Raw genomic sequence first — 22,459 nt, 5'->3', positions numbered from 1 at the left:
AATAAAAACAGTACAGATAACATGATAAATTGAACAGTACTGAAAGCGTCATCTGGCGTGGGAGAGCAGGGAAAGGAGTTCGGGTGCAAGCGGAACTTGTAGGGCTGCCAGTTGGTGCCTGGCGATCTCCTGGAATGACAATTGGCCTCAGTCTAGGCGACAGGGAGGGGATGGATGCTTTGGGGTGGGTGGGTGGGGAGGGCTTCCGGAGAACCACTGTTTGGCCACCTCTGGACTAGGGTCTTGAAGGCTTGGGTTCAGATCCCGCCTCTGCCGTGACGTTTACGAAGTGACCTTAAACCAGTCTCAGAGGCGAACAGAATTTCCCAGCGTTTAAACTTTCCTCAGTATAATCTCTCTTGGTCAGAAAGGTACAGCGGAGGAAAGAAGCTTTGGTTCACGAAAGCTTATATACCTGGCTGGTCTGTAAGGCAATAACTGGTATGAGATCAGTTGTTTTTAGATTTCGGACTGGTTCTACCACCCTCCTTGTTTACTGAATGTCCCATCCTGTCAATTGGCATGGATTCACACTGTGTAATCCGTCTTGGGTCCAAGTGAGAAAGGCAGACAATAAATGTTTATATATACACACACTTAGCTTCATGAGACCGGGGTGGGTGAGGAGGAGGAGATTGATATCCCAGGTTGTGATTGCCAACCTCCAGGTGGAGCCTGGAGATTACAGTTGTTCTACAAATATCAGTTCCCCTGGAAAAAATGGCTGTTTTGGAGTGCGGATTCTATACTATTGTACCCTGTCGAGGTTCCTTCCCTCCAGCCCCACCCTCATCCCGCTCCAAAACCTACAGGTATTTGCTAACCCAGAGTTGGCAACCTAAAAAGTGAGGAATTCTACCAGAGCAAAACCGCCCTCAATCCTCCACCCAGCTAGAAACACTATTATAGACGCAGACATGAGACACTGCGCATGTGCACAAAGGCTAGCCGGCGAGGGTGAATCTCTAAGGGCACTGGGGAGCGGCGACGGCGACGGCGACTGCGCACAGCGAGCGTCCTCAGCGCAAGGAGAAAGCCGGGAGGCGTCGGGGCGAGGCTCGAGCCCGCCAGCGCGCATGCGCGAACGCCGAAGCCCCGCGATCATGAAGACCACCTTGTGTTTCCCGCAGTTAATAGGAGAGGGCGGAGGTGAGCCACTGCGCTTGCGTCACCCTAGGGGCGGGAGAGGTGAGAGGAGGTGTGTGCAGAGGTTCGGAGGACGGCGCCCACTGCGTTTGCGCCGCCCCGCGGGCGGGCGGGCGGGCAAGGGGGCGGGGCTGACACGGTCGCGCCCCCGGGCTGAGGGAGAGCGCGACGCTCTGGGGTTGCCAGGGTGACGGGGAGACAACATGGCGTGCTGACAGCTCCGCCGTGGGGAGGGGGTTTGGAGCCGCAGAGGGGACCGCGTCCTCGCCACCCACCCCCTCCCCACCGCCCGGCCCGGCCCCACCCGGCGGGCGCCCAGGGAAAAGCGAGCGGAGGATGCAAAGTAAGGAAGGGCAAGAGCTGCAGGACCTCGGCCAGGGGGAGAGTGGGGAGGGGGCGTGGGCCTGGTCGGCTCGTGCAGCGGGGATCCAGAGGCCTGCCCCTGGACGGGGGGCCCTGGATGAGTCCTTAGCTTTGGACCCGCGTTGGACGGTGAAGAGAGGCAGGCCTATGTGGAAGGGCAGGAATGGGGGGGGGGGAAGGGGGCGTGGATGTGCCCCTGCACCTCCCCCAATGGCTATGCAAAAGTTGTGCATTTGGGGACATGGTCCCACCGTGTTCACACACACACACACACACACACACCCTTTCTGGGTAAAAGGAAAAACAAGGGTTTCTTTTGGGGACCCACTCTGCCCAAATGTGACAATCAGTCACTGGCCCCTAGTAGAAAGAATCCCACGTGATGGACTAGAGTCAATATAATAAAGTCTATGCATAAAAACTGATGTTCAAGTATGTAGCCGTGTTGGTCCAAAGCAGCACAACACAATTTGAGTCCAATAGCATGTTTAAGACCAAGAAAGATTGATTCAAGGCGTGACCTTTCGAGTGCATGCACTCGAAAGCTCACGCCTTGAATCAATCTTTCTTGGACTTAAACGTGCTATTGGACTCAAATTGTTCAGGACTGTTTGCTTGGAGAATCTTTGGGTATATTGGAAAATGAATTGCTGATGTTTCGATCAGCTGATCTTCAGTGTAATTATTCTTCTAAAACTGAATATACGGACATCAAATATTAAATAATCCACATGGGATTCTTCGAGCAAATTAGAAAAATTGAAATTATACATAGATTGTTTTATATTGACTCTGGTCCACTACATGGGATTTTCTTTTTGTGTAACAATTGCACAGTGTACCCTTTTGTTGCACAGTGTACCCTAGTAGAAAGAGACAACTTACACTGCAAGCCTAAGAATTCTTAAGTCCCACTGCATACAGCTGAGTAGGATTCTGAGTAGACCAACTGAGACATGCTTAGTCATCTTAGTATAGGGGTATAAATCTTGTAAATAAATGAATACAACGTTAACACCTTGTCCTCTTTCTTTTCCCCCATTTTTCTCTGTCCCAAATTAGTTTGGTATGTAACACTAGCTCTAATAATGAGTTTGTGGTGCTAGCAATGGAGGATGTGAGCATTTGGGGGGAAACGTATGTGTGAGAGGACATGTAGGCAGAAATAGGAAAGATTAAAGAAACTCATGTGAACTTGAAAAGAAATCAGTCACACGGCATTAAGCTTTTCAATGTGATGAAATGTGAAGCAACGGAATAGTTATTTAAAAGATTTCCATTCCATGCCACTCAGGAAAAGCACAGTACCTTGATCCTAATGAACTAGAACTTAATTAACTTGGCTTCGTTTATAAACCTGATTCTTAAGAACTGAATAAAGATTAAGGACACATCTTATATGGCTAAAATAAAATAAAATCCTCTTACATTTAGCTGGGCATGGATTGAAATGCAATGTGTTGCCCCTTTAATTCTTATTGCTCCACCAGCCAATTTCTCTCAGTTCCAAATGAGTAAACCTATACTTACCATGTTTTCAGTCCAATGCACTTGGTGGCCATACGGTCTATGAAGACTCCTGTTTAAAAAACCTGAGTCTTGAATATGCTGTTTTAGGATTGTTCATTGGCCAGCTGCATTCCTTTCAAGAATGGAGGGCTTGAGCCATGGATACCAGTTTGGTGAGCCAGTTTGGTGTAGTGGTTAGGAGTGCGGACTTCTAATCTGGCATGCCGGGTTCGATTCTACACTCCCCCACATGCAGCCAGCTTGGGCTCACCACAGCACTGATAAAGCTGTTCTGACTGAGCAGCAATATCAGGGCTCTCTCAGCCTCACCCATCTCACAGGGTGTCTGTTGTGGGAAGAGGAAAGGGAACTGTAAGCCGCTTTGAGCCTTCTTTGGGTAGAGAAAAGCGGTGTATAAGAACCAACCCTTCTTCATACACATGCCTTTGTGACACATAGACTAGATAGGGTCTATGTACTATACTCAGAAGAATGTCTGGAAAATGCTGCTCAATCAAAATGTTGCTGCTGTAATGCTGGGAGCAAATGACTACTGTCCCATCTTCTGTTTGTTTCTGAGCCCAGAGAACTAACGGTGGTCTTTAACATCCTAGACAAGTCTGGAGCTATTGTAGCACAAAGATTGCCTTTCCCGGTATAGTTCTACCTATCTGGACTCCATGATTCCCTTTGGATACCTTACTTTATGTGCTTCCATCACCTGAAATACTGTGAGTGGCTACAAGGGAAAAGTCTATCACAGGAGCGACAAGATTCTAGAATGCCCTTCTAGAAGACAGCTACCTGATCCCATCTCATCTTGGCCTCCTGCCATGTACTGGAGATTGTCATCTTTAATCTTATGTGGTCTGGACCTTGTGTATCTACAGGACCACCTCTCCCAGTATGTTCGCCAGAGAACACCACAATCTGCAAATACATATTTGCTGGTGATCCCTGGCCACAAACAAATTTGACTCAACTGGAGCCAGGGCTTAATCAGCACTGGATCTATGTGGTAGAATGAGATACCAGTGGAGATCCAGGGCCTGATGGAGCTACCAAAGTTCTGCAGTCTATAAAACAGTGCTCTTCCACTGGGCCAATGGTTGAAGCCCAGGACAAAACGAGAACAACTATGGGTCTCCCTCCACCTAGTCTCTCTTATTTCAGCCGCTCCAAGCATAACTGGACTATCCCCTGCACAGAAAGACCTCCCACCATAGGCTTGAAAAACTGATATAGAATGCCATGGGAGCTATGGGAAAGGAATAGTGACAGATAATTTTAAACTGTAATGTTTTAGTATTACTCATGTCACTGTTAAATTTACTGTAAGCTGCACCAAGCCTGCTCGCGGAGAGGGCCAGCCTATAAAATTAAACATAATAATTATGATGATGATCATCATCATCATCTTTGAGAGAGCCTTCAAACCTGTAAATTCTGCTTAGACTGTGGGCTAATTACACACCACTCTATTTGGATTCATTGGCATTTTCTTTATCCGTTTCATCTCTCAACTGGCTTCTAGGTCTGTTTTTCACATAAAAAACCCTGTGTGGTGTTTTCTGGACAGGTTCTTACACTGTTTGGAACCTGTGAACCACCCTGGGGATCTGTAAAGGTGGAAGGGCAGGTTAGATGTGCTTTTAATTAAACGAAAGGCCTGATCTGCTCTGATATCTAAACAGAATGTTATTAAGTGTCAGGTATTCCCCAGCAGCACATTGTGACCACAACAGTTCTCCCTACTGAGCTCAGCTAATGCAACTGATCCGATCAAGATCACTGCACAATGCACAGTCTGAAACTACAACTGTTGCACACACACCCATAATACTTGGTGTCTTTTTCACAGTCTTTCTGATAAGAAAAACAACATTAGTCCTCCCAGCAAGGCATTGTCTGCTCTCCAGGGACTGAGGTGGATATTTTCTTGCTATGCTACCTGAAAATCTTTGCTTGAAGTTACAAAGTTTATGAACCATATGGTGTATGACTGAATTATAGCCGCTACAAACACGCTTCCCCTGATCCTTTGTTTAGAATTGCAATAGCCGTCTAGGTACATCAGCTTTTTGTTGACTGTCCTGTTTATTTCAATGAAAGCCATTCAAATAAAGCTCAGCTCCTATATGCGAGTCCAGTGGCACCTTTAAGACCAACAAAGATCTATTCCAGGCGTGAGCTTTTGAGTGCAAGGACTCTTCCTAGTCTCAAAGGTGCCACTGGACTCTGATTTTGTTGTGCTGCTTCAGACAGACCAACATGGCTACCCACTTGAATCTCTCTTATATGAGAGTAAGACCCGCAAAATTCTGAGCACACGTATACATACAGGGTTAGCTTTTAGGAAATGTATTTAGGAAGGGCTGCAGTGCAAAGGTAATCTCCCTTGGGGGCCACAGTTTTGGAAGCAAAGTGGAAGGGACCCAGATTTTGTAGGGTGGCCCCAGGCCTTTCCAAGCAGTGCTCTCAAAAGAGTGAGGTAGGAGCTCACACATTTCAGATGTTGCAGTGCCCACAAACCCGGAATTACAGTGCCTCAGAATGAAAGGGGTGTGGCCAGACAGTCTGCCTTAAACGGGTGACCTGATATACCTGGCTAATGTGGCTGTCTGGTGTTTTACGAGATCTCACATCGCTTGTGACTGATGTCCTACCTAATCCCATTAAGTCACAAGTCACCCAGCCTGGCTGTTGTATGCGGATGAGCTTTTCTCCCTTTATGCCTTCCGTGACCTTTTCCTCACCATCCTACGTCCATTCTGCCTGGACTGAAGGATGGCTGGTGAGCTATGAACACACAAGATAGCTTGAAGGGATACAGTGTTTTTCAAAAGCTAATTAGAGCAGTTTGCCAGTGGAAAAGGCTTCCTTGGGAGGTGTTGGGCCCTCCTTTGGAGGTTTTTATGCAGAGGCGGAACGGCCCTCTTACAACAATGCTGATTTTATGACTCACTTTGAATTTAGGCAGATCATGAGAAGGAGGTCACGAAGGGATTGAGCCGGTGCTCAACTCACGTGGCCCTTTCTGATATGTCCATGGTAATGCCAATTGTCATTTTGGGGCAGGGAAGGAATTTTACTCCAGGTCATATTGGCTCAGGGATCTTGGAGATAGTTTGCCTTCCTCTAGGCATTAAACAAGGAGTCACTGGGGGGAGGGGTAGCTGTGAATTTCCTGCATTATGCTGGGATTTGGACTAGATGACCCTTGGGATCCCTTCCTGGTCTGTGTGCCTAAAGGTAAAGGTATCCCCTGTGCATGCACCGGGTCATGTCTGACCCTTGGGGTGATGCCCTCCAGCGTTTTCATGGCAGACTCAATAGGGGGTGGTTTGCCAGTGCCTTCCCCAGTCATTACCGTTTTACCCCCCAGCAAACTGGGTATTCATTTTACCAACCTCGGAAGGATGGAAGGCTGAGTCAACCTTGAGCCGGCTGCTGGGATCGAACTCCCAGCCTCATGGGCAGAGCTTCAGACAGCATGTCAGCTGCCTTACCACCCTGCACCACAAGAGGCTCTTTCTGTGTGCCTACACAAGGCTTAAACTGACCAATGCCCAAAGAGAAAGTAGTGGAGGTTGTATAGAAATGTTCCAGGGACTAATTTAGAGTCCAGCAGCACCTTTAAGACCAACTAGTAGCACAAAAAATAGATAGCAAAGGAAGTTTCGCCAGTACTTGAATGCAAAGGACAGGGATGTTCGTTGTACATTAGCGCAACTGTTGTTGTTAGGTGCAAAGTCGTGTCTGACCCATTGCGACCCCATGGACAATGATCCTCCAGGCCTTCCAGTCCTCTACCATTCCCCGGAGTCCATTTAAGCTCGCATCGACTGCTTCGGTGACTCCATCCAGCCACCTCATTCTCTGTCATCCCCTTCTTCTTTTGCCCTCAATCGCTCCCAGCATTAGGCTCTTCTCCAGGGAGTCCTTCCTTCTCATGAGGTGGCCAAAGTATTTGAGTTTCATTTAGCGCAACTATGCAAATTGTGTTGCTGTGGTATAGTACAAATATACAGGCATTTTGTTTTCCCTTTTTCTCCCCACAACAGACACCATGTGAGGGAGGTGAGGCTGAGAGAGCCCTGATATTCCTGCTCAGTCAGAACAAGCTTTATCAGTGCTGTGGCAAGCCCAACATCACCCAGCTCTTCTGAGCACCATTCCCCAACAGGCATCTGCTCCATGCTTCAGGGAAATGGGCCAGACCTTTGCCTGGTGAGGGTAGTGGCTGGCTAGTGACTTCCTTCTTAGAGAGAGGTCCTAGCCATCCTGTTCCTTGGAATGCTAGAGTCCAACTGGAAGGGTAGCCTCAACATGAGGAAGGATTTAACATCCAGCCTTATAAAGAGTTGTGGAGAACTCAAATGCTTGCACTCTGTTCCGTTTCACAAGTCTGACCTGCAATAGTAGTCACATGGCTCTTCAGGTTGAGGGTACTTGTGAGCCATGGAGTGACTACTATTGTTTTAGAAGCAGTTGCTGTAGAACCGATGCACAGAAGAACACTAGAGATTCCCTTCTGCTTTCTAATTCAGAAGATCATTGGGCAGAAAGTATGGCTCTGCAAGTACTTATTGTAAAATGGATAAAGAATAGTGATAAAATAAACTAGAGTCTAGCTCAGGGGCAGTCAAACTGTGGCCCTCCAGATGTCCATGGACTACAATTCCCGTGAGCCTGGCAGGGGCTCATGGGAATTGTAGTCCATGGACATCTGGAGGGCCACAGTTTGACTGCCCCTGGGCTAGCCAAACATAAGAGGTAAGAAAAAATTATTTTAGTTCAGTGGGAGATCACAAAATCTTACTCAAGCTGTGAACTGATACAGATGTTATAGAAATTCCCAAGAGGACAAAATCAGCCCAATAAATGCCCACTTAATAAAACCCTATAATTGTCAAGTTTTTTGCAGGTCTGTAACTTGTCTCTGGCATGAATTCACATCGAATCTGAACTTCTGAATACCAACTAGGCACGTATCTGATTAGCATTTTAATTCTGTGAACTACTGTGGAAGAAAATGACTATCCATGCTTGGCTTAATAGGAATTTAAGGTGCACTTAGGATCCGGGGAATTAATTCATCACTGGACATGATATTTCCACGTCACATACCGTAGTGAGTGCTGTACTTCTCAGAATTGTTATGCATTAATGAAAGATGTAACTTTAGCTTTTGACAGTGATAGCAATCATGGAGAGTTGGGTTCAAAGGACTCACTTTGCTGAATCTCTAGACCGAAAATGAGTATCCCATCAGTAAACCACAGCAGCAATTGTTTTCTAAAGCAGAATGTTCTTAAGCTATTTTAAAGGCAATAAGCTCGCAGTCTGCACTAAAACCTAGTCTTGCTGCTCTTTTTAGAATACAAAACAATTGGTAAAATTGGTGAGGGAACTTTTTCCGATGTTCTGAAGATACAGTGTCTGAGAGATGGAAAATATTACGCTTGTAAGCAAATGAAACAGCATTTTGAAAGGTAAGCACAAACAGTATTTTCAATTTTTTAAATATTAGCCTCAAATTTCATAAAATTCCTTTCACCATCCTTATAAAAATGGTTTTAAAGTGGATTCTGAATATTTAAAAATGCAGCACAAAATCCCTGTGGGTGAGTAACGCTGTCATCTTACTTGCTTCAAGGGTTATCAATATGAATATCCAGACTTCTCCCTCTTCACGTGGTTGAGAAATCAGGGTAGTTGCAGAGGCGGTCTAAATGTGCCAGCAGGACAGGGCTCACCCTGCGTGTAAAATATGCCTGATGGAAACAGAATAAGAGGACCATCTATAGAGCTCAGATTGCACAGCCTGTCTTCCAGAGATCAACATCAGTGGCTTTCGGACTGCAGGGGAACATCTCAAGGGGGTTCTGATGCAAGCTGTTGCCAGGATAAAAAAACAAACCATCAAATCCCAGCACAGGCCAACAATTGTGTGCAGCCAACATTGCGTTGTGTGTGTGTTTTTTTGTTTAATTCTGCTTATATCTAGTAGAAAAGAGCAAGAGCCCAAGAGCACCTTAAAGACTATCAGAATTTTGTGAGTCCGCTGCACACTGGAGGTTTCATGCTGGGCTGCATCCGCCCTGATTTGTGCTCCTACATGGGAGCTGGGGCAGTGAAGTTCCCAGTGCGTAAACGGTCTAAATCGGGTAGTCAACCTGTGGTCCTCCAGATGTCCATGAACTACAATTCCCATGAGCCCCTGCCAGCGTTTGCGGAATTGTAGTCCATGGACATCTGGAGGACCACAGGTTGACTACCCCTGGTCTAAATGACTCACTGACTGCTACAGGAAGTGGTGGTGGCTATAAGCATTCAATAGGGGATTGGACCACTATACGGAGCAGAGGTCCATCAGTGGCTATATGCCACAAAGTATGGATGGAACTCTATGTCTGGGGCAGTGGTGCTCTGTATTCTTGGTGTTTGGGGCAACACTGGGAGGGCTTCTGGAATTCTGACCCTGCTGGTGAACTTTCTAATGGCACCTAGGTTTTGACCAATGTTTGACACAGAGAGTTGGACTAGATGGGCCATTGGCCTGATCCAACATGGATCTCTTCTCTTATGTTCTTATGATTCAGAAGCATTTCTTTGCTCAATACCCTGCCACAGATTTTGTTAGTTTTTAAGGTGCTCTTTATTTACTTACTTACTTACTACTATTCCTGGACTAACCAGCTCATGGTGGATTACAATAAAAGATCCCCACAATAAAACATAAAAAAACCCAGCCCTTAAAACAATAGTGGCAGCAATCCAGTCCCCCCAGACCCCCCACCCACTATCCAAATTCAAGAGACCCCTTGTGCCTTGAGCAGATAAATCGGGAGATAGATGTTACAGCTATGAGGGCCCTTAGATCATAATCGCTCAACCAAATACCTGGTGGAAGAGCTCCGTCTTGCAGGCCCTGCAGAACTGGGAAAGTTCCTGCAGGGCCCTCAGCTCTTCCAGGAGCTCATTCTACTAGGTCAGGTCCAGGACCATAAAGGCCCTGGCCCTGGTCGAGGCCAGACACACCTCCCTTGGGCCTCCCTATCACAGACATACTAGCACAGCTACCCATCTTGAGCTTATATCTACATGATCTGACCCAAGAAATGCAGAGACTACCATAAAGAAAACAGTATTATTCTTTCGTACAAGAGGACTGTCTAGCCCGATTTTCTGATTTTAAACTGTATTTAGTCTCGAACATGTGAACAACCTGAGAGAAATACAAGCGCTGAGACGACTGAATCCACATCAAAACATTCTAACGTTGCATGAAGTGATATTGTAAGTACTGTATGTGTTTTTTTACCCCTTCCTATATCTTGTTTATGCTTCACTGGTGATTTTGCTTTTAAAGAAATGGATTTATTTTTACATTTATACCCCGCCCTTCCCCCAGAGGCTCAGGACTGCCTTTAAAATAAATTGTGGAGGGGGCTTGATCATTACTTAATGAGGAGCTGTGGTTCACTGGCAGAGCATCTGCTTGGCATACAGAAGGTCCCAGGTTCAATCCCCAGTAATTCCAATTATTTTTAAAGGATGAGGAAGGAGGTGATGTGAAAGACCTCAGCCTCAGACCTTGGAGAGCTGCTGGTGACTTGAATAGATAATTCTGGCTTTGATGGGCCAAGGATCTGATTCAGGATCAGGCAGCTTCCTGTGTTCATAGAATCATAGAATAATAGAGTTGGAAGGGACCTCATCTAGTCCAACCCCTGCACTATGGAGGACACTCACAACCCTCTCCCTCATCTACTGTCATCTGCCACCCCCTTGAACATTCACAGTATCAGCCTCTCTGTCAGATGGCTATCAAGCCTCTGTTTTAAAATTTCCAAAGATGGAGAACCCACCACCTCCCAAGGAAGCCTGTTCCACTGAGAAACCGCTCTAACTGTCAGGAAAGTCTTCCAGATGTTCATTTCAGCAACACCAATCCGATTAATATTTGAGGCAACTACCCTGATTCTTAAGTGCAATTTAATAAAGATAAGTGTAAAGTTCTGCATCTGGGTCAGAAAAATGAAAAGCATGCCTACTGGATGGGGGATATGCTTCTAGGTAACACTGTGTGTGAACGAGACCTTGGAGTACTTGTGGATTGTAAACTAAACATGAGCAGGCAGTGTGATGCAGCGGTAAAAAAGGCGAATGCCATTTTGGGCTGTATCAACAGGGGCATCACATCAAAATCACAAGATGTCATAGTCCCATTGTATACGGCACTGGTCAGACCACACCTGGAGTACTGTGTGCAGTTCTGGAGGCCTCACTTCAAGAAGGACGTAGATAAAATTGAAAGGGTACAGAGGAGAGCAACAAGGATGATCTGGGGCCAAGGGACTCTAGTACAGGGGTGGCCAAAGTAGCTCTCCAGATGGCCATGGACTACAAGTCCCATGAGCCCCTGCCAGCATGTAGAATTGTAGTCCACGGACACCTGGAGAGCCACAGTTTAGCCATCCCTGCTCTAGCAGGACAGAACCTGTTACTGGATATTCAGGCAGATGTTTAAAAATTAAGCCGAAAATCATCACCATAAATCAGCCTTTCTCACCTTTTCAAGAAACCTCAGAAGTGGTATGATAGTGCAGAATAGGGTTGGGAAGCATAGCTGTGTACACGCCTACCTGGGACCCTTCCCCTCCCCGCCCCTTTCAAGCCCATCATTAACCATTGTGGGGGTCAACATGACCATCTACGGTCATATCACCCAAGAAATGTTTAACAAATTTTAGAAAGTTCCTTAACTCCCATCCATGCAGGAAACTTCCAGGGCCATTAAGAAGCCCTGCCATAAATAAATGTGTGTATGACGTCCCTGCAAGGAGCTTTCAAGGCGAGTGATTAAGCTGAGGTGTCCCTTCCAAGTATCGACTCTGCTTAGCTTCCGAGATCTAACAAGACCAGGCTATGCCATGCCGCTTTCCCTCTCTTGCCACCAATAAATGCCATGGTGGCAAGGCTGGCCTTTTTGCAAAGGAGGGGAAAAAAAGCAAACCCAAAGAAGTAAGAGAAACCTCCTGTTTTCATGTCGTTAACATTAAAACTGTTTTTTTCCCCCTTTTAGTGACAAGAAAGCTGGTGCTGTTGCATTAATCTGTGAACTTATGGACATGAACATATATGAACTGATAAAAGGTAGGTGGGCTGCGCTATGACAGCTAAAAATATTGTTCGCATTTAGTTAAATGAGCAGGATGGATGGGATTCAACCAGCTTTCCCTTTCAGTCTTACCTAATTCCCATCCACCTTGGTGTAGTGGTTAGGAGTGCAGATTTCTAATCTGGCAGCCGGGTTTGATTCCCTGCTCTTCCTCCACATGCAGCCAGCTGGGTGACCTTGGTTAGGAGTGCAGATTTCTAATCTGGCAGCCGGGTTTGATTCCCTGCTCTTCCTCCACATGCAGACCTGATAAAGCTGTTCTGACCGAGCAGGAATATCAGGGCTCTCTCAGCCTCACCACCCTCACAGGGTGTCTATTGTGGGGGGGAGGAAAGGGAAGGTGACTGTAAGCCACTTTGAGGCTCCCTCAGGTAGAGAAAAGCGGCATATAAGAATCAGCTCTTCTTCTACAACATCTTCCATCTCCTGTGGCTTTTGTAAGTGAAGATCCCTGTTTTGGTAGTTACTCAAGGACCGCCCCACCCCACCACACACACACACACACACATTTTTCATCAGCGAAAAAGCTGGTTGAAGCCAACTCAACATTATTAAAACGCTGGTCATCAACTGTACTCTTTTAAAAACTTTATGGAGGCACCTGCTTTGGGTTGGATCCAAAGGTCACTTTCTCCAGCATATGACATTTTTGCCAGGGGTGGTGGTGATGGGGAGGGATTGTCATTCATCTTCCTCTTCTACTGTAGCCCACTTACCTTGCAAACAAATTGCTCTTGGCAGGGAAGAGACAGGGGGACGATCAGGAACAGTGCAAGGAGCAAATTGGGAAGGGGATTTGGTAAAAATTGCCTTTGCTTTCTGCTGGTAGGAAAATGACCTTTGGATCCAACCCTTTGCCTACACCATACATGGTGTTTCCTTCCCAGTATGCGACAGCAAAGAGTTCTGCAATACGGAGCAAACACCTCCGATCCAACTGCAGAGGTTGCGTGCTGGAAAGTAGGGGGCAGGTAGCAATGAGAAAGAGGCAGCAAACAGGGAACAGGAATCATAGTGACAAATATATGGTATCCCTGCCAGGGCCCTTCTGGTAGTGAGCACCTGTTCTGTTTTCAAGGCTACGATGCTTTCTTGTTCTGTAATAAGGAAGCTGTGGAAAGAGAAACATGACAGTGTGGCTTGCCTTCCCTCTGTCTACATAGGAAGCCATAGACTCCTCCTTTACAATCTCCTTCTCATCAAGACAGAATGACTAGGAGGTAAAGTCCTGTGTGGTCCGCAGGGTTTTCTCCAGCATTGTGTTCAAGTCTCACAGGGGAGAAGCAAAATCCAAACAGGGCTTTTCCATTCAAATTGGCAGGGATGAGAAAATGATCTCCTCATAGGATCATCATAAGGATCATTCAGTGGATGGTGCAAGTATTGCATAGGCCACCGCAAGCCTTCTTGGAGAAGAAGTGGGTTTAAAATGTTGCAGATCATAGGAAAGTGCAGCTTAACACCACCAGCGTAACTTAAAATGATAGTAAACTGTAACAGCTGAAAGTGATCTTTGTGTAAAACTATGAAGCGTCCACTCTTTAATTTCACTCATTCAAAATCTAGGGAGGAAAAAGCCATTGCCTGAACGAAGAATCATGAGTTACATGTATCAGCTATGCAAGTCTCTTGATCACATGCATAGGTAGGCTTGCATTTTTTTGTTGTTGCAAAAAGTACTGTCTGCCTACTGAAGTGGGCTGGGATCTGCGTTCCTAAGGTGCATTTCTGTGCATGCGCATAGGGTTGTTGATTTGTCCTCGCTGCAGCCTTTTGCTGCTCTTGCACCACCCTGGGCACTGCTCCAGTTTTCCAGAAGAGGTACAAGAGGTTAGATGGGGGTAGGGGGGTGCACGTATCCTGAAAATCAGGGGGGTGGGGTGTCTATTTGGACTGGCTTTGGTGTACGAGTACTTGCTTAGCTGTCTCTCAGTTCTTCTCTTGATATAGGAACGGAATATTCCACAGAGACGTGAAACCAGAAAACATATTAATAAAGGTAGGTCGTGCTGGGTAATGTTTTAGTATAAACAAGATATGGCTTCCGGCCAAAACCTCTCTTATGAATAGTTGCATTGAATCTTCACCAAAATCGTTGGAACGATGTGTTCTTGCTCCAGAGCTGGGATTTCAAAATGTATCATGCTCCAGTGTGGAGAAAAAGGCACTCCTAAGGGAACATGCAGTGCCATCCTAAGTAGACACACCCTTTCTAAACCCACTAACTTCAGGAGACTCATAAGGGTGTAACTCTGCATAGGACCACGCTGTCCCAGCAGTCATGTTTGAGGTTCCTTTTAGAAACCCGATAGTATTGTCCCCACTCCTTTTCCAGTTTTTGACAGGCCATGTATTTTCTGTCACGGTTGATAAAAATAGCCAGTCTATTTTTTTGTTACGGAATTTTCTCATTTCAGAGCAGCCAATCTGGTTTCTGTTGCATCTTCTGCAAGGGTCCCTGAAATGTTAACACTCAAGGCTGTACATTTTCACATATCTCCCCTGGGCCCATATATTGTACACAATTACTGCAGACCTCAACAAGCTACTACTAGCCCACAATATTAATTAAAATGGGGGATGGGTACCATTTCCTGTAAGGGACACTAATAAGAACTTAGGCTCAAAATCTTCCTTCCTTCCTTCCTTCCTTCCTTCCTTCCTTCCTTCCTTCCTTCCTTCCTTCCTTCCTTCCTTCCTTCCTTCCTTCCTTCCTTCCTTCCTTCCTTCCTTCCTTCCTTCCTTCCTTCCTTCCTTCCTTCCTTCCTTCCTTCCTTCCTTCCTGTTTCAATGTATATCCCACCACTCTCACAAAGTGACTTGTGGCGGGTCACATTCTAAAATCCTCATACAAAACCTAATAAAAGACTTAAAAATCCCCACCATCCCCGAAGCAATGACCAAGCTTGCTCCCTCCCCCCCCCCCCATTCCTGGGTCACAGACTCATTTGTACACCCAACCCTGGAGACTGCCTAAGCAGACGGATGTCCCGGCTAACAAGAAACCCTCCTTAAAAAAAAAATAATCCTTCTCATTTGAAATGCACAACTGTTTCATTGCAGCAGGATCTTCTGAAATTAGGGGATTTTGGATCCTGCAGGAGCATACATTCCAAACAGCCCTTTACAGAATACATCTCTACGCGTTGGTACAGAGCACCAGAATGCCTTCTCACCGACGGCTACTATGGCTACAAAATGGACATGTGGAGCGCTGGCTGCGTGTTCTACGAAATTGCAAGGTACGTCTTGAATCAGAGAGGGTCAGAGGCCCGGCTTCCTGACCACGGAGAAAGTTTCATTTTCATCAGCACTGCCAGTTCTGTTCCTCCCTTTTGTTTACAGTTTCCACCCGCTCTTTCCTGGATCAAATGAACTGGACCAGATCTCAAAAATCCATGAAATTATAGGTACTCCTCCCAAGAAAACTCTTAATAAGTTCAAACAGTAAGTAATGCACCAGCTGTAATTAAAACTTGCCCAGATCTTTCTTAAGCTAGTAACAAAATTATAGTTTTTAGAGCAAAGTCAGGGGGGCAAACTGTCGCTCTCCAGGTGTCCATGGACTACAATTCCCATGAGCCCCTTCCAGCACACGGTGATTGTAGTGCATGGACATCTGGAGAGCCGCTGTTTGGCCAGCCCTGATTTAGAATAGCTGAGCTAATTCATTTGTCATGGCATGGGCTTCTGTAGGCATGAACCGTGACCTGAGCTATGATCACTCCACTGATTTCTTTACAAATCATGGCAGCTCTTGAACTCATCATCAGATTGTTCAGCATCTACTTTTGCTTTCAAAAAACCAAGCGTTATTCTTGGTGCAGAAGGGCAAAGCATGGCAGAAGCATCGTCTAAAGGCTGCAAGACTGGAGAGGGTCAAGAAATGGCTCCTAGGTGCCTGACAGGTTTTCAGAGTTTTCGCACCTTTTCTCTCCGCTTGATTCCCAGCCCCCACCAAGACCATTTATGCACTGGGAACTTCACTGCCCCACCCCCCTATCAGGAGCACAGATAGAGGGCGGATGAGGTGCACCAGGCCAAGTGATCCCCCATGTGGGCGCAGGAAGAGGTGGGGCAACCTGCCATGACTAAAACTCCAGCCTGCAGCCTGGCATGAAACCTCCAGTGCATAAACGGTCCAAGACAAGCCGCAAGTCACATTCACCTTTTCCTTTCTGTTTTGTTTGTATTAAAAGTTGATCAGACAGCACCCCGGTGAGCACAGATGATGCACCAGCTGTGGTAGAGAGTGGCTAAGGGAGGGACCATGGCTCAGTGAGAGAACATCTGCTCTGCATGTTGAGGGTCCCAGGTTCAATCCCTGCCATCTCCAGCTAAAAGAATCAGGCAGTGGGTGATGTGAAAGCCCGGGACATGAGGCACCCGAGAGCTGCCGTCAGTCAGGATAGACAATGCTCACCTTAATAGACCAGTAGCCCAACTCAAAATAAGGCAGCTGTAGGCGTTCTAGAAATACCTTGTGCGCTAGATACACTTATTCAAATTGTGAAGCCGAGAAATTCAGACCTCCTCTCTCCCATGAACTCACTGGGGAGCCTTCAGCGAGCTTCTCTCAGCCTCAATTCTCTTCACCCACAATATTGACAGGGCTGTTGTAAAGATATAAAGAGAATAAAAGAGGCAGACTGCTTTGAACACTCTACCCTGGCATAGTAGCTGGCCCAGCAGCCCTTGGCAGCATTTTTGAGAACCTCGAGGCAAGATGAAGACAGGTAGCCTCAGGAGACCTCCTTGATGAGGGCAGGCTGTTATGAACCTGGGCAGCCAGCCAGATTGGCTCCTAGAGTGGTCAGAGACCATGTGGAGGGAAGAGCAGGACTCTCATGAGACCTGGGTCCTCCCCTCTCTTCCCTAGAAGAATATGGCCCACCATACCAGGCATGCAGATGTGGCTATTTTGCAGAGGTTGCAGCACAGTCGGACCAAGTCAATGATCAATCAGGGCTTAGCTGAGCTCAGCAAGAAGGGAACTTTAACGTCTGTGTTTTGTTAGCCCTCTTTCATAGGTTCTTTCCCCCACCGACCCCCAATGATACTGAGAGTCACTTGACAGAACTGCCCTCTATTTCCCTGGGTTTAATGCAGGTCAAGAGTGATGAGCTTTGACTTCCCCATCAGAAAAGGGAAAGGAATCTCTCCACTTATGCCTAACTTGTCCAGGAGGAGCCTGGCGCTCATGTATGCCATGATCCAGTATGATCCCGAGGACAGAATCGATGCCCGCGAAGCGCTGCAGCATCCTTACTTCAGAGAACTGAGGTAAGCAGAGCAGACTCTCCACGCAGGCGGGCTCAGAGCCGCACAGCAGATGCAGAGATCGGGGTTCGTCCGCAGGCTGTCTGCCCCGTGGCCGTATTTAACCTGTTAAATCTCTGGGGTGCCAATCAAAACCCGGACTCTTACCTGACAAGGATTAAGGCCGCTAACCGTTTCATTTTTTAATCGCCGCTTAGCATAACGGAACAATCACACCTCTGTGACAGTCGACTCTCCGGTCTGTGCCGGTCAAACTGAAACGTGGGGGTCTGTCTGGCTTTGCCCCAAACAGGATTGCAGAGAAGCAAGCTCTGACTTTGCACAGAAAAATGAGATTAGCAGAAAGCCCCTTAGAAAGGGATTGCATCGGCTTGCGGCGTATTTCAAAGGAGGATCAAAGGCAGGTAATTTTTAAATCAAAGAATAACTAATAAGCTTATTTAAAACAGTGTCATTCTGCCTTACTGGGAAAACATTTGTCTGTTGAGCTGGGTGATCTGATCAGCGGCCTGGATGTGCTGCAAAGGCTTTGGCATTTTTTGGGGGGAGGGAGTGTCAGGGGTGGATTTGTGCTGTATCCAGATGCTGTCAGTTCTGATAGGCTTTGCATGTATTCGGCATATTATGACACAGACGGGAGCAGTACACAAGAGCAGGGGGAGTCAACCTGTGGTCCTCCAGATGTCCATGGACTACAATTCCCATGAGCCCGTCAGCATTAGCTAGCAGGGGCTCATGGGAATTGTAGTCCATTGACATCTGCAGGACCACAGGTTGACTACCCCTGCACAAGAGGACGTTGGGCCAGCTTTAGGCACAATGTCTGGGGCTCAGGTGAACAGGTTGTTCTTGTAACTTCTGGAGAATGATTCTGGGTACGGGATCCAACAAGCATGGAGGCTTCTCCAGAAAGCGTCCTTTCCAGACCATTTACATGGATCTCTTTTCTGCTGTCAAGTCATGGCAGATTTATGGCAACACCGTAGGGATTTCAAGGCAAGGTTTGGAAGCGGTTTGCACTGCCTGCCTCCACATCATGACCCTGGTAGTCCTTGGAGGTCCCCCTTCCAAATACTAGCCAGAGTCATAGAATCGTAGAGTTGGACGGGACCTCCTGGGTCATCTAGTCCAACCCCCTGCACTATGCAGGACACTCACAACCCTATCGCTCAGCCACTGGGACCTGCCACCCCTTGAATCTTCACAGAAGAAGGGTCAACCCTGCTTAGCTTCCAAGACCCCAGGAGACTGGGCCAGGCAGGTCAGGCGGGGCTAAATGGATTCTAGTGTTGGCATGTTAGGAAGAGCAAATGCCATCTGACCCAGCTGCAGAAACAACACTGGCAACAGCTTCCATTCAGCATCTGTTTAGAGAAGCTGATTTTTGGACCCTGCTTTTCACTACCCGAAGGAGTCTCAAAGCGGCTTACAGTCACCTTCCCTTCCTCTCCCCACAACAGACACCCTGTGGGGTGGGTGAGGCTGAGAGAGCCCTGATATTACTGAAGAAGAAGAGCTGGTCTCTATATGTCGCTTTTCTCTACCCAAAGGAGTCTCAAAGTAGCTTCCCATGTCCTTCCCTTTCCTATCCCCACAACAGACACCCTGTGAAGTGAGGCTGAGAGAGCCCTGAGGTCACCCACCTGACTGCATGTGGAGGAGTAGGGAATCAAGCCCAGTTCTCCAGATTAGAGGCCACTGCACTAGGCATGGCTCTTCTTTACTGTCAGAGGACTCCATGCCATTCAGAACAGCCTTGAATCCAGAGATGGATCAGGGGAAGTGGACTTGGTGCAATTCTGCTTCCGCAAGATCTTGTGCAGCACCCAATGTTTTCCTTCCTGAATCTCAAGAGTGCCTAGAAAGTTGGTACTTGCAAGTGGGAAGACAGATCAGGATACACTGTGTTGACCTTAGCACGCAGGGCCAATGTCAGGGCTGCGCCACACTTTTGCTTGCACAAGGACCCTAGCACATGCGGAAATCTTCTAGTGCAATGGTTCTCAACCTGGGGTTACGACTCCCAGGGCGGTCGGATCCACCCTTTCAGAGGGGTGGTGGTGGCCTCGGTGACCCAAAGCGGAAGGGGTTGAGAACCGCTGGCGGTGGCAACCCAAAGGGTGGCAGCAACCCAAAGGGGGTCATAGAGTTGCGCATGCGCTGGAAATCTTGGAAAGCTGAGGCAGCCAGTGGCAGGGAGGGGTGCTGGCTGGCATGCCAGCATGCAATCCTATGACCCTCTTTGGGTCACCACCGCAATGGCAGGGGTCACAACAGCAGGAGGGTTGAAAAACGCTGTTCTAGTGGATCTGAGCCTTAGTATGTCCCAAGCTGCACACATTGTAACCTCTCCAGGATTAGCTAAAACTTCCCAAACTGAGAGGAAAGTGAAATTTCCCTCTTGGCACTTAAATTTCCCTCTTGGCACTCCGACAGTCCACTCCTTCAGTTTGCCCCGTTCTGCTTGTAATATACCTGCACTCTTTGTTCCTTCATGCTGTTTCAATGACAGCTGCAGGAAGGCCCTTTAGCTCTTAGCTTCTTTGTAATTCCCTCCCAGCAATGGAGCACATTAAGAAAATTAGATGGACCTCTAAGCCTTAGATGAAATAGTGGATTCATTTTCCAGTTAGCAAAACAAAAGAATACAAGTCTATTTTCTCAAGAAGTGTCCACCTTACCATCACGCACCCCATTTTTTAAGGCCAGCCAATCATTCTCAACTGCTTTGCACTGAGAGCCCCCCCCCTTTTCCACCACATGCCAGTTAGGGCAGAGTTTTCCTCACCTCTGCGGTTGTGTCTGGACTGGTCTAATGACTTCCGCCAGGATGGTTCTTCCGCATGGCACGCTCACTTACGAAGGCCACCGATACGAAAGCGCTATTAGGCAGAAGTCTTGAGAGTCAGCGCAGGAGTGCAGATGTGGGAATATCCAGATCAACACAGATCAGGGCCAGATGGTTTTTTTCGTTTCATAAACCTACATTTAACCTACCGAAAGATACGACTTTGAGACGCTGAATTTTCTATTTTTTCGTTTTAAAAGAATTTTCTGAGGAATGCTCAGGAGAATCCGCTGGGACATCACGGACCTCCCTTTGCAGTAGAGTTGCCAAAACTGACCGTTCCTGCAGTAAACCACTTGGCTTCTTACCCTAGTCCTCCATTTCAGCCCATTTTTACCTTACCAGCAACCAACAGACCTGTCCAGGTGTTGCAGCCCATCACCTGTTTCGGGACGGACAGCAAGGTAAAACGCTGCCTTGCTTATCTTAACGCTACAATTGCACGCAGCTAGATTACAGCCGGTTGTAACTTCTGTTGTCTCGTCAACAGTCTGAAAAGCAGAAGGAGTTTAAATCTCCCATGAAACAGTTCCACTTGCCTGCTCTGGAGAGAAGAGGCGGCGGCTACTGACGGGCCGGATCCCCCGCGCGCTCCGTGCTCTCAAAGGTACAACATCAGCAGTAGTGCCTTATCTTTGCAAATGCTGCAGCAAGATGTTACAACAAGCGGTTCTTTTGGTACTTTTTTTTTTTTAAGAAAAACTTGGTTGTCTCCGTAAGCGCCATTTTCGTAGCTCAGAATGCACTTTATGTTTTTTTTTAAGTTCTTTATAAACAACCACCACAAACAAACAAACAAAAAAACACCCTCCTTTCCCTCCTTAAGTGGATCATATACTTGTTCAACTGTGCTGGACTGGTAGGAACGAAATTGTTAACAAGTTTTATATTAAAATGCTCAAACATGTTAATTTATGATGTTAAGACCGAATCTGTGTATTTTTGTACATGTGCTCTCTAGAGAGATCTCAGTCAACCTCTCCGACAGTCGTTCGGTAGTTTCAGGACTTGAGTCTTGTTAAAAGTACCTTCTGGATTATGTCACGACACCTGATTCGAATGCAGTCAGCCTGCCTCCCGAAAATAACTATATAATAGGCAGGTGTTTACTGCATGAAAATGTTCATGAGAGGATCGTCCGTTTTAAACGTCGCTGTCTTCCAAAAGGTTATCCTGCCGTCGGAAAGCATGAATCGTCTAAACCAGCCGTGTCAGGTGGACTGCGATGTATCTTATCAACATAGTTCAATACAGACTAATTTCAAAGAGTCTTTTGTCTGTCTGTGCTAGAGGAGACAGTTGTATTGAGTAGTACTATTGGGGGATTTTTTTTCTCCTTCTCCGTCGACATAACCGTTAGCACTTCGGAATCACTCCACGTAAACAGATTCTGTTTTTTTTAAAACACGATCCGTTCATGACCATGAAAATGGTGTTTGATCAAATGTTGTCACGGTTGTCCCTTTTTGAAAGGGGGGGGAGAACTCTGCTTCCATCCAGAGTCGTTCTGTAAGCAGGGGAAATGGTCTCTTTTACGGGCACTACTCTCTCTTCATCGAGCATTAATGGCTCTTGCCGTCAGTCGTGATCCACCAGCCTCGTAGTGCGTCCACGTCAATACCCATCGACACGCGCGCTGACCTCCCCAATGAAATAAGTTAAAACCTTTCACAGAACCAGGAGGAATCACAGACACCGGCAAAAAATTAATTCCGGAAATCAATAACGCCACGCGGATAATTACCAGCCGGGCAGATTAGCTGCTGCCTTACCTTTTAGAGCCTGGCCGCGAGGCTGCTGTGGTGCCTGTCCAGAAAAGCCAGGCTCCAGAGGGCGTAAAGCAAAGGTGCCCGGGTGCATCTGCCTCTGAAGCACTGTACATTTTCCACTGGGGTGAAATCGCTGTCAGAGGCATTCGTGTAAAATGCCCAAATTTCGTAGCGTGAAAAATATTCTTAGGCTGCGGGGGAATCGATAACCTTGGGACTATTCGTATTTTTTACAAACTTTGATTTTGTTCTGGACAGAAGTGTCTAAGCCAAGCACACATACACACATCCCACCAAAAAGAGAATCCCAATGAAACGGCAAAAGGAGAAGGTCCTAGACATTTTCACTAGCCTCAC

At 47.0% G+C, this 22,459-nt stretch overlaps 1 protein-coding gene across 8 annotated transcripts; it reads left to right on the top strand.

The window, feature by feature from the left end:
* The first annotated feature begins 996 nt into the window (after positions 1-996).
* On the top strand, positions 997-21,601 carry MOK (MOK protein kinase). 8 transcript variants are annotated; one of them, XM_077323727.1, is made up of 13 exons: positions 997-1,149; positions 8,399-8,513; positions 10,231-10,320; positions 12,110-12,180; positions 13,772-13,850; positions 14,156-14,204; positions 15,272-15,447; positions 15,551-15,652; positions 17,315-17,488; positions 17,778-17,889; positions 20,534-20,737; positions 20,824-20,940; positions 21,295-21,601. In XM_077323727.1, the coding sequence occupies exons 1-12, from the start codon at positions 1,077-1,079 to the stop codon at positions 20,902-20,904; spliced, it is 1,326 nt and encodes a 441-aa protein (XP_077179842.1). In that variant the 5' UTR covers positions 997-1,076; the 3' UTR covers positions 20,905-20,940; positions 21,295-21,601. The 8 variants fall into 8 exon arrangements, 6 of the variants coding, with proteins under 6 accessions (XP_077179842.1, XP_077179843.1, XP_077179841.1 ...); XM_077323726.1 differs by having other exon boundaries at positions 998-1,149; positions 15,269-15,447; positions 21,501-21,601; XM_077323725.1 differs by having other exon boundaries at positions 998-1,149; positions 15,269-15,447.
* The last annotated feature ends 858 nt before the right edge of the window (positions 21,602-22,459 follow it).

The sequence above is a fragment of the Paroedura picta genome, chromosome 2, assembly GCF_049243985.1.
Source record: "Paroedura picta isolate Pp20150507F chromosome 2, Ppicta_v3.0, whole genome shotgun sequence".
NCBI classification, from domain to species: Eukaryota; Metazoa; Chordata; class Lepidosauria; order Squamata; family Gekkonidae; genus Paroedura; species Paroedura picta.
This window is presented reverse-complemented; position numbering and strand designations above follow the sequence as displayed.

Bases quoted from the DNA above. Each gene is read 5' to 3' on its own strand.
- MOK (XM_077323726.1), top strand. From the start codon at position 1,077: ATGCGCGAACGCCGAAGCCCCGCGATCATGAAGACCACCTTGTGTTTC. The intron at 8,514-10,230 runs GTAAGCACAAAC...AACTGTATTTAG, and splicing joins ATGAAACAGCATTTTGAAAG to TCTCGAACATGTGAACAACC. The intron at 15,653-17,314 runs GTAAGTAATGCA...GGTTTAATGCAG, and splicing joins ACTCTTAATAAGTTCAAACA to GTCAAGAGTGATGAGCTTTG.